Source organism: Pogona vitticeps, chromosome ZW-PAR (assembly GCF_051106095.1).
Source record: "Pogona vitticeps strain Pit_001003342236 chromosome ZW-PAR, PviZW2.1, whole genome shotgun sequence".
Lineage (NCBI taxonomy): Eukaryota > Metazoa > Chordata > Lepidosauria > Squamata > Agamidae > Pogona > Pogona vitticeps.
In genome coordinates, this window is record NC_135800.1 from 8,093,465 (window position 1) to 8,105,621 (window position 12,157).

A 12,157-nucleotide genomic window follows, 5' to 3' on the forward strand; every position below is an offset into this window, starting at 1 on the left:
TGAGCCAGGTATTCCCCCACCTTGTATATCCTCCATGTTACAACATTCTGCACCACTGCCTCCCTGAGAAAGTTCTGGAAGCTGTAGGCCTCCCAAAGTCGCTTTTCCAACCTTTGGTTGTCTCAAGCGTAAGAGTTGTGTGTTGGCAGATTTTCATTTTTGTTTGGTTTTCATTTATTTTACCAAACTCTCCAAACAAGGTCCCGGAGAGCCCACTGGAAGGTGAGGTTTAGGTGGAACAAAGGAAGGTGAAGCCAGATTACAGCCGCTAACCCAGGCCATCTCCTTGAACGTCCAATATTTTGGCCGTTCCACCTCTTTCTGGTAATTAAGATGAAATACTTGGCTCCTGCAAGCTGAATTATGTAACAGTTTCTATATTTGGGTTTTTGTTTGCTTTGCTCTAGTTTGCTTCTCTCAGTGCTAATGAGCTGGGCCCTTTGTGTAGCAACACAAGGTTGTGACTTGACATAACGGCGTGTGGAACAAACGGGTGTCCTGTCTAACGCCGAGCGTCCACCTGCCGGGGAAGGCAACTGGAGGTTCTTAGCTCCTGGGGGCCTTCCAGAGGTCCTGACCTACAAAGCCCAAAAATCCCAGCCGACATGGGCAGTAGGGATGATAGCATGAGTGGAAATCAGGAAGCTGGAAAAGAGGGAAAGGGTTGGCATGGAGTGGCCGGATTCCTGAAAAGCAGCCGTTGATGCTGAAATGTTATCGCCATTCTCACATGTTTATGGACAAAGCACACTGGATGACCCCCTGAATACACTGCCCCAAAGACCCGTTGACTGCCTTTTCTCTACCAACGGCTATCTTCTCTCAGGGCAGGGTTTCCCAGCCTTGGGACCCCAGAAGTTCTTGAACTAAAAGCCTTTCGTAGCCAGACGTGCTGGCCAGGATTTCAGAACTTCTGGACCCAAGAACATCTGGAGACACAAGGTTACGTGCCACTGTTCTAAGTGGATTCTTTTCTTCTTAAGCCTGTAGCACAGAACGGCCTTCGGTGAAGGCACCCTCCGTTCTAAACACTGTGGTTGCGTTTACATTCCTGCAGTCAGAGCAAGGCCTTCTTAAGCTCTGTGGCTTGTTCTTTGGCATGCTGCTGTCCAGAAAGGATCAGCAGGATATTCATCTTGCCTTGTCCTTCGAAAGCGTGAGGGCCTTCTTTGACAGCATCAGCAGGGCGGTTTGCGTCCGGAAGCACTTGGAGATCAAGGAACGTTTCTCAGAGGGATTGTGGTGGGATCGTAACTCTCTCTCTCTTTGGCATTGCAGCTGGCAATGGTGTGTGCACAGCCTTCCTTAATATAAATATATTTGTACACCACTTTTTCCTCTAATAGGCAGGTTCAGTATACGTTTTATGAGCCAAGAAGTGTGGGGCAGAATTCACAGAAGGGTTCACGCCGGAGGGATAGCTGCATTCCAGTTTGCTCATTAGTCCAGGAAGTGCAAATTAATTCCCTTTTTCCATCATCCAGGCTCCCGGAGAAAGTCAAATTTTGGGTGCCATATCTGCAGACACTCCTTTTGCCTGGGAAAATTACGAAGGGCTGTTTGGAGTGGCATTCTGGGTCCTTTGGCCCTCCTCCCAGCTATGCCCTCTTGTTAATTTTGGCCCCGCTTACACCTGCAGCTGCTTTTAGCGCAGAGGTCTACTTTTGGTAAAAGCCGTGCGTTCCCTAGAGCTCTCTCTTGAGAAGTCAGGGCCGACTTCCAAGCATTCTTATGCCTTCTGGTCTCTCTCATTCCCCTTCCTCTCTCACGAGGGGGTGAGTGGAAATGAGCTACTTGATCATAAATCCTCGAGGAGACACCTTGGTTTATTCTGCAGGTCGAGGCTGCCAAAAAGAGAGGAGGAGGAGGAGGAGGTGGTGGGAAATGCAACGGACGGTGGAAAGCTCCAGTGGTTTTGTGGACCATCCAACATTCTGGTCTGTCTGGAAAGCTTGGATTGGAAGAGTTTAAGTATTTGACCTCTGGATCTTTAAACCTTCAGAAGTACAGATTTTAAAATTATTCCTGCAGTGCAAACCTCACCAACCATCCAGACAGCTAGCCAAGATAGCATGTAATTGGGAGACCTCATTATTCTCTACTAGTTGAATTCAGGGAAGGGTTAGGGTTCTGCTGTTACGTTTCTCTGCGTACCTTTTCAAGGTGTGGTGCCGCAACCAGGGATTGTGTGTCTGGAGTGTGAGCTAAGTGCCTGGCAATCCACGGCAGGGAACACTGTTCAAAGGGGGGGGGTCTGACCCTCATCTGAGTCTTCTGCTCATGGATGCTCCTTTTGGCTGTTTGCGGTCTCTTTTTTCCTTGTATTTCTGGGTGGTTAGATGAACGGGAAAAACAAGCTGCAGAAAACACAACAGTGCCATTTTTGTCAACCTGAATTCACCCAGTCTTCGACTAACCTCAGCAGCGAAAGAGAGTCAGGCTTGGTTCGTTCTTTGGTGGGAGACCACCAAGGGAACACCAGGGAGGCTGGCACTCTGGGAAGTGGATGCTGTTGCTTGTCGGAGGTGTCCACGTGGGGCTAAAATGGACCAGCGTTCTGACTCAGGCTAAGGTGGCTTCCTATGTGACGCGCCTTCTCTTTGTGTTTACAGGGTCCCTCAGGCCTGCCCGGTTTACCAGGATCACCTGGAAAACGAGGACCACGGGTGAGTAGGGGAGCTCTCTCACATCAGTTTTGAAACTGTTGGTTCTGTTATTTTTGAAATGTAATTTTGTTCTTGTTATAGCTCCCCCCCCTCCCCAAAGCAAGTAGTCATAAGAAATTTCTATTATTTGCAACTCTTTAGATTCAAACGTGGCTCCAGAGAGGGGGGGCATGCCTTGCCTTCTCAATCCTCTGCCTCTTGGGAGAGGAGATCCTTGGTTGTTCCCTGGCAGTGTGGAAACTGGGGCTTTGCTCCGTTGCATCAGTTGTCTCTTACTCGTGAGTTAGAAGACCCGAGTAGTGACAGGGTGGCTTGGCGGGTGTGTGTGTGAAGGAACAAAAGGGGAAAAAAAAGAATGAGACAGACAGAAAGGGTTTAAAGGAACAGTTTCTTTGGTTTGCCTTCCAATATGTTGTTCCCACTCCAACAAACCAAAGGTCAGGGTGAAGTCTATTCAGCAAGAGGAGAAAAGCGTGCCATTCATTCCTCACGGATGCCCTCTATCCATGCCTTGGCCAGTCCCTAAATTTTTCTTCAGCCAGGAGATTCTGGACCGTTTTTGGAGGAGACTCCAGAATTCACCCGAAGGAAAGGAATCGTGCAAATCCAATATCCTTAAGATTTATTTATTTATTTATTTAACTTATATGCCGCCCACACTACCCGAAGGTAATGTTTTTGTTAGAAGAGGAATCAACAAACCTTTTCTTTCTTTCTTTCTTTCTTTCTTTCTTTCTTTCTTTCTTTCTTTCTTTCTTTCTTTCTTTCTTTCTTTCTTTCTTTCTTTCTTTCTTTCTTTCTTTTTTTAAAGAGGGAATTTACGTTGCAATGACCCCTCATTGGCTGGTGTTTCCTGGATTTCCCCAAGAGAAGGCTTTTCTTTCTCTTTGCTGCCTTTTGCTTCCTGTGAATGACATTCCATCCAGATTACAAGCCCTGCCACCTTTGGGAACCCCCTGGCCACCCCTCCCCCTTCGCCTTTGGAGAACACATTGCAGGATTGTTCTCTCAATTTTACTGCGGTGGGTTCTCTCTGAGCTCTGGCATGAAATGGCATCCCGAAATATACATTTTCCATGAAATCTGAGCAGCCCTCAATGGGGGAAGTTATGTTCCTGACTTGGCTTGCTTTATTTTGTAGAGGTGGGGAAGCTTGTAGCAGGCAGAGGCTCACATGCTTACAGACGGGCTAAACGGCTCTCGAATAACTCCTTCCCTCCCTACTTACCTGCAGAATAGAATTTCCCCCTTACTTGCAACGTGAGTTGAAATGCTCCCTTTCCTGCCCATTCCGATTAAGCTGGAGGGTGCTTCAAGCCTGCTAAGAGTGGAATGAAACCCTGTTAAGCTTAGAGCAGGCTTTGCTGCTAGGCAGAGCGAGGCAGTTGCCAGAGGCGGTAGATGGTGGGAGGTGGCAGCCAAGGTATCAGAAGAGAGAAAAATGTGGTGGGAGATGATTCCGAATCACCAGTCAAGGGCTCTGTCTGCTGGCCCAGCTGTCTCTTATGTGTGCCATTTGTTGGATTGATAGGCCACCGTTCTCTTGATAAGGGCATCCAAGGCATCTCACAATATTAAAAGAGTAGAATTAAAACCATAATAAGTTAAAAATTAAAAAAAAAACAATCTAGTTGTATTGTAATCAACATACGACTGAATAATTAAAAGCAAGTAAACGTTAAAAACTAGTTGGGAAGGGGTGCTGTCTTCGCCCCAGGTAAAATGACTTGGTTTGGTCTATTGGTCTTGCAATGATGCTGATGGTGATCACCACCACCACCACCACCAGGACTACTATTTTATTATTATTCTTACATCGTTCGTCCTCCAGTGTATGTGATCAAACTTGGGAAATGACACAGTCATACATAAGATTTCCTAACAAGTGAGGTATAACTCTTTAACTCTTGTTTGGAAATTCTGAGTCTGTCCTCCAAGGAAGAAAGACATGGCTGGGTTGGATCAGGCCACTGCAATGTGCTTTTTATATATATATCCAAGCAGCTGCAGGGGATTGGGTTGGCTCTGTTGTGCAGGAAGGTGGAAACTGATGCTGACTTTGTTGTTTCTTTCCTTAGGGTCCCCCTGGTCCCCATGGAAATCCTGGACGGCCTGGCCCACCCGGTCCTAAGGTAAGGAAGAAGAGGACTGAGAGTAAGAAGGCCACCGTGCATCTGCTGGAAGTGGGAAAAAGAGCAGTTGCTGTGACAGTGGTGGCTGGGCTCCAATTCCACGGGAGCAGTGAATCCACTCCAAGGTTTTCTCCGGTTTTTCAGGAATTAGCCAAGAGGCTGGGCTGTTGTGGGAGAAAGGGGTTCAGGACCTTGGAGAGCTGAATCACCTCACAAGCACCCTTGGAATTGGACTCGCCAGCCTCCAGTATGAACCAGTGGGGTGTATTGACTAGTGTGCTTCAGGGTAGAATTTGAGTGATCTGCGTTCAGGTTCCACGGAGCTGTGAAGCTCGCAGTGTGGCCTTTGTCTCTCTGTTTCTCTCTCTCTCTCTCTCTCTATTTCCCTGACCTACCTCACTAGTTGGTTGTGAGGATAAGGTGCAAAGGAGGAAAACGGTACATTTGAGCTTGCTGGAGGTAATGCAAGATAACGACAAACAAACAAATAAACAGTATAAATGTTTCTCTTCCCTCACCATCCCCTTATAGTCAAATAGAAACTTCGACATTTTTTAACCTTCTGCACAAGAGAGTTTCCCTTGAACTGGCAGCCGCCTCCAGATGTGTCAGCAGGCAACAGCTGTTCTCAATTTTGAAAAGCGCTGTTACACAGTCTGAAAAAGTGAGGTTGTTAAAAAAAAAAAGGCAAACACCCCAAACCATCCCACTGACATTGTAGCCTTTTGTATTTATGTTCTTGAGAATGAGTTCCAGACCAAACTTCTTCATGCCTTTTAAAAAAACTTTTATAAGTCAATATCAAAGGCTTTAAACTTTGCAGTGTTTCTACATTTTCGGCCTGGGATCTTTCAGAATCAAGATTTTTTTTCTTTGAATGTATGTTAGTGTGCTTGCTGTTGGTAATCATTCTAAGCATTAAGAAAACTTGGAAGTTCTCTTCTCTTTGACTCATTAAGCAGGGCGGGGCAACCGCCTGAGGTGTTAAATGTAAGAGGTAGCGAATCTATACTATCCTTTTTTTGCTATATAGCACTTAGGAATAGATAAATCTTGAGCAGGCTTTCACATTGGGGCCAGAGTATACTTATACAGCCTGCGTTCAGATCTGAAATCTGTTACATGAACCCAGATCTTGTTTGAATATCAGGAAAAACTTCCTGTTACCGCAGTAAGACAGTGAAACCAATTACCTTGAGACGTGGTGAGAGGTGAAAGCATTCAAGAGAAATTTCGACAACCACCTGGGAGATCTGCTTTGATTTTCGATCCCTACCTTGAGCAGGGGATTGGACTTGATGGCCTTAGAGGCCCCTTCCAACTTCACCATTCTATGATTCTACGATGCAGCCCTAGCTTCGTGAATGAGTAATTATACTTGCAAACGAAGCCTGTACTTAAGCTCCGAGTGACCAATGACAAAACAAAGCAGGCTAATGTGTAAAGTGAGGGAGGTGTGTGGAACACTCCCACTGCAACAATTAGACATTTTAAAAGAGTTAAGGGATTCCTTCTTTGAACCATGGTCTGTCTATAGCATTTGGTTGGGCTGTAACTTGTAATGTTGATCTATATAGTCCATGTATATATGTGTGTGTGTGTTGGTCTTCACAGTGCCTGTGATTCTGTAGATTGCATTGTGTGAATGGGGTTCCTTCTAAGTTGATATGATGGAGGTGGAACCTGGGACTTTTGGCCAAGTCAACATGTTCCGTTGTTATTGTTGCTGCAGCTGCTGCAGAGATTTTTTTTTTTTGGCTGGTGTTAAGAAAAGGCTCCTGGCATGGCTTACAAAAACGAACAATTAGGACATTGCCCGACGGGGTTCCTTGCTATGTGTAGTGTAGAAACACATGCAGGCTTGCCTGGATCAGATGCCCTGGAGAAAAGCAAATGGTATGAATTATTTTTTCACTCCCCCGAGACTGCATGGGCAGGTGGATGAAGGAATATGCCGTGTAATCTGCTGAATTAACAAGATGTTGGCAAAAGCAGGATGCTTCACTGCAGTTGAAAATGTGGGTTTAATTAGGTCTGACAGAAGGCAGGGAGGGTGTGGTGGCTGCCCTGCTTTGCTTCTACACCGAAGTGCTCCAGAATATTCAGTTGGCATTGAGCGTTATGAACATTTGGCTGTGTCTTTCAAGGGGTGTGTGTGTGTGTGTGGAAGAGTTGCATCAATAAAGATCATCACGTGCTGCCGAGTCAATTCTGACCTATGGTGACCCTTTCCAGGGTTTTGCAGGTGGAGAAGACTCAGAAGCAGTTTCCCCTTCCCTTCTTCTGGGGGGTGGGTGCCCTGGGACTGTGCAGCTGGCCCAAGGCTACCCAGGCTGTATCTTCTCCCTGGAGGCACTGGGGGTGGAATTTGAACTCCTAGCCGCCTAGAGTGGTCGCAATGACCGGATAGGCGGGGTATAAATGGAATGAATAAATAATAAATATCCTGACTTCCAACTCTGCGGACAGAGACCTTGCTACTGCTTTTTGTGGGGATTTGTATGTATGTTGTTTTCTATCTTTATTTTTACTTTACTTTACTGGGTCAGAATTACTCATGTCTTTGTTGTAGCAAATTCGGGATTCTACGTTCCATTCGTCACCCGGACAAAGAACCTGGGTCCCGCCATGATAGAAACAGAAATCCTGCCTTGCTCAAGATTGCTGTTTATATGTTTTGAGTCATACTGTTGTTTTGCTCATATGTGCTAAGATTTAATGATGTTAAAAAATGGGCAGCAACATTGCTGGGAACCCAAACCTACATGCAAACAATGATTTCATCTGTGGATTAAAATGAAGATCTTCTGGCCGGCCCAGACTCTGCCTTCTGTCTACAATTGATGCTAAAACTGGTTCCAGAATCAGCAATTTAGACTTTTTGTGTTGGGCTACAAGGATGTCAATCAGCCTGCCTGTCAGGTTGTCCTTTCTTCTCCCCCAACCAGCTGCTGTCTCGCTCGCTTCTGCCTTGCTTTTTATTTCTTTTGGCAACGGAGAGTGACTTCAATGTCTGGTCAGTGAGGGTTTTGAGTTGTTATCGTGCAATCTCTTAATTTGACAGCTACATCTGTTTGGGTTTGAGATACACTTCCTGCTTCATTAGCTTGGGGGTGGTGGGGATGGAATTCTGCCTCCAGATGACCCTCTGGAGCACAAGAGATGAACTTCGGAGGCTTGCCTGGGCGGGTGGAGGTCTTTCTGTTGCTTTGGAAGAAGTGAGTGTCGGAGCAAAGCTCACAGCTCTCCTGTGGGCTGACATGTTTGAATGTTTCCTGTAGTTCTGGGTTGGCCTGCGTTTTCAACAGATAGAGAGAAATGTAGCTTCCTTGGGGAGTGTAGGTTTGGCAGCTGGAGGTTTTGATGTTTTAAATATGGCCTGGAGTCGGGATGACATGCGAGATGAGCTGATATACATCGAGTTGCACAATTGCCAGCTTCTGTGGGTGAGAACAGTGGTTGTTCAAGACAGAAATGAAGGCATACTTTATATTTTGATTACTTCTATCCATCTCCCTTCTTTTTTTCATGAAGCAAAACTTAGAATGAGGCACATGGCAATAAATTCACTTTCTTTGTCTTTCTTGGGGAAGAAACATCCCCCTGAAATTGCTTTTGGGTATTCCTGGAGGATGCAGAGGTCATCTGAGGGAAACATTTCAGGATTCCTTGGATCTTTGGAGGGACAAATCCCTGCCCACCTTTAAATCCATTCTCTGAGAAATGAGGAGGATCGTTGAAAGCCAACCGTAGAACTGATTTGGTGAGAGAAGCCCTCTGCCCGTCTCCTCCAAAAGCTTTAAGGACCACTCCCTGTAGCTAAAAAGAGTGGCCGTTTGCGCCTCTCTGCTTGAAATGAAGGTGCCACAGAAAGGAACTCTGGCTATGATAACAGCTGCATGCAGAAGAGGAATGATCTGCATGATTTCATATACCGCTTGGCAGAGCCAGCTAGCCTTCATTCAGAATTTGGGCAGCGACATCTGTACTGAATCAGCAGTCTTCCTCCAGAAAATTCTCCCCAATGAGCACATCTCCAGTTGGCCCAGGCTTGTGTGTGTGTGTGTGCATGCGCTACAGAGGGTGGGGCCTGGAGGGAGTGCTCATTCAGAGAGGAAAAAAAAATTAGAAGAGTTTGTGGGAATTGGAAGAAAGTGTGAAACAGGAGGGAGATGGCTCTGAATGTAATCAGAGCTGCTGCTCGTCCAGCTGTCCGTCCTCTCCCTGCATTACTGAGAAAACACTGGGTAACTTAAAGAGAAAAGAAAGGAACTCTGTTGTAATTACACGATAGCAGTTTTCTAATGAGACTCTCTGAGGAACTGTGCAGCCATCTCATTTCTGAGCTCCTGCGCGGCTAACATTTCTGCTTTGTTGATGGGCCCAAGGTGAAGCTGAGTAACAGAAGACAGTCTTAGTTTGAGCAAATCTGAATCTCCCCGGAATATGAGTGGGTGGTGGTGCAAAGGTTGGCTAGTGAATTTGGTGAAACAGCAAAAGCCTATACTCACCGAAAGGCGCTTAAACAAAGCTGTGCCTGCGCTGTTCCCAAATGCGGGTGAATGGAGTACAAGGTCTTGAGGATGCATGTTTTGAAACTAAACAGATGAAAATGATGTAAGAAAATTATGCAAACTGTTCCCTCTGCAGACAAATGACCCAAACAAGCATGTTCACAGAGCCTCCCTTTAGACTGCTTTGGTACATTTGGAGGTGGGGGCCTTCATGAGCAAAAGATGCCAGTCCTCTTTCCCGTTCCTGCTTGTGGGGGAGTCCTGTCTCTGGAAAGGAGAAAGGGCTTTTGTGCCAGAGAAACAGAAGGGAAGGTGAAATTCGCTTTCAGTGTGCGGAGGAATTATTTCTCTTGGACTGTCCGCGAGTTTTAAGGGTAGGGACTCGAGAACAAGGTTTCCAGTACAGATGTGCTCAAACTAAAACTGAAAAAAAAATTATCAAGGCAGACAAACGCACTGGAGAAAGTTCAGCCTAGCTTTTATAGCAGTGACCTCTCCATAACATAAACCAGACAGCCAGAGAGAAAGGGGACATTCCCATTTGGTTTTACTTCAATCTTTCCTGGCTGGGCAGAAACAACACTGGGTGTCTGTTCACAAGGCAGTGGGAGGAAAGGAATATTAGAACTTAACCAAGATTTACCAGTTTAAATTATGCCTTTCTTGGTTTTCCTCTTGGCAAGTCTTGATTTCAGAGCAAAATAGAATAGTTGCCATCCAGTCTGACGCTGAGGAGAAGAGGGGGCCACGACGCGGAGCGAACGCGTGCTCTCTAGCAGATGTGGAGGGATGGACTTTACATTGTGTACACTGGGAATTGTGGTCAGGAGAGAGGAAAGTGTTGAAACTGACCAGACCACCAGGCAAATTCCTTGTTGATTTCACTTTTGGAAGGGATTCTAGCAGAAGGGGAAAAAGGGGTAGACTGGCGGAGTAGTAAAATTATATACTGCTGCTTTGTTTTGACTTCAGTCATTTTCAGCTCCAGTTGACCCTCTGAAGGCTTTGAACAAGTGTTAGGATTAGAACATAGGACAAGCATGACTTTTTCTACTGTTGTTATTGAGTCCTTTATTTAATTTATACTCCTGTCTTCTTCATGGGACCCTGGAACGGTCTTACAAAAAAAAAATCACACAACTAAACAAACAAACAAACAAACAGAGAGAGAGAGAGAGAGAGAGAGAGAGAAACACAAATTATAGATGTATAAAATTTAAAATCAAAGTGGCTGTCATGGCAGGGCATTTCTGTGGCCGGAAGCCAGGCTGGGTCTCTTCTGGCCAGGCGAACACTCTTTTGGCAAAGGGGAGGTCACATAAATCAGGACCATGGAGAGCTCCCAGGGAGGTAACTTTCTCCCAACTGCAGGCAATGGTGGGATGTTGTCTTAGCAGAGAGCTTGAAGGCTGGCAAACCCTGCGCTGAAACGGCCCCTGCTTTCTTGGGGAGGCGCCAGGTCCATTTTCAGGGCTGGCTTCTGTGAGCTAGAGGGGAGGGACCCATCGCTGCTGACCTGCCCGCTGAGCTGGAAGAAGGCAGAAGGGACCGTGCTGAGGGTGGGGAGGTAGAAGGTGCCGAAAGTGCATCTTTGCTGCCTCTGTGTCTTCTTTGGGTCAACACCGAGGGGCCAACCTTGGGGTGCACCACCCTAGTGATTAAGGATGCACTGGGTGGCACAGAACGCAGCCTGCTGATGCTTCTGAGACTCCATGGTTGTGCTATTAATCAGTCTCTCAATAGATCAAGAGAGTGGCGCTCAGTCTCTCTGGGAGTTTGTTCAGATACAAGGCGGTGTTCTGTGAGACGGGGGATAATGTTTGGTGGTTCCGTGGGCAGAGTCCGCTTACGTAGGTGAGGGGTTTGAGGTCGGCCCTGGTGAGCATGGGTGTGGAAAGCCAAAATCAGCATTGTAGAGCTCATCCTTCTCATTGAACTAATGCCTGTCGCAGAAAGTTAGATTACTCTCGACAGTGCGCTAACGTCCATTTTGTTTTTCAGGGCCAAAAAGGTGATCCTGGCTTATCACCTGGAAAAGCACCCAATGGTCAGAAGGTAAACCTACATCTCTTATTCTCAAACACCATTTGGGCCTCCCTCAGTCCACCCCATACCTTGTAAAGGGCGAACCCCTGAGGCCTTCCGGCAAGCAGAGCGCTCAGCGCTGCACTTTCCTCCTCACGTTCTTCATGAATTGGAAATGAGGTCAATATTATCCAGGCCTTGGGCTGAATGAAAGGACGACCCTATCCCTCCCTCCTCAGACCTGGTGAATTGGTTAGAGACTCATAAGGGATGGGTTGGCTGTCGTGAATGATGGCTGGGGACCAAACCAAGATTTATAGGTCTCTGCGTGGTGGCGCTGCGGGCTAAACCACGGAAGCCTGTCCTGCAGGGTCAGAAGACCAGCAGTCGTAAGATCGAATCCACGCGACGGAGTGAGCTCCCGCTGCTTGTCCCAGCTCCCGCCAACCTAGCGGTTCAAAAGCATGTAAAAATGCGAGTAGATAAATAGGGACCACCTCGGTGGGAAGGTAACAGCGTTCCGTGTCTAAGTCGCACCAGCCATGTGACCAGGGAAGATTGTCTTCGGACAAAAACGCTGGCTCTATGGCTTGGAAACAGGGATGAGCGCCGCCCCCTAGAGTCGAACACGACTGGACAAAAATTGTCAAGGGGAACCTTTACCTTTACCTTTATCTTAAATAAATGCAGTGGTAGGATTATTAAAATACAACTGCTTTGTTTGAGGTGAGTTTAAAATCTGGCTTCCCACGCAGAATTTCCCCTTCTCTCCCTGTCGCCACCATGTCCAAGCTTATTTTTACCATCATGAAAGTGCTAG

At 46.6% G+C, this 12,157-nt stretch overlaps 1 protein-coding gene across 3 annotated transcripts in view; it reads left to right on the top strand.

The window, feature by feature from the left end:
- The window catches only part of COL27A1 (collagen type XXVII alpha 1 chain), a 134,160-nt gene that overhangs the window by 23,259 nt on the left and 98,744 nt on the right, over positions 1-12,157 (top strand). For all 3 annotated transcript variants that reach the window (XM_078382699.1, XM_078382698.1, XM_072985015.2), the window contains exons 5-7: positions 2,613-2,666; positions 4,745-4,798; positions 11,314-11,367. In XM_078382699.1, the coding sequence (XP_078238825.1) occupies positions 2,613-2,666; positions 4,745-4,798; positions 11,314-11,367 (162 nt within the window). The remainder of the gene's footprint in view (positions 1-2,612; positions 2,667-4,744; positions 4,799-11,313; positions 11,368-12,157) is intronic.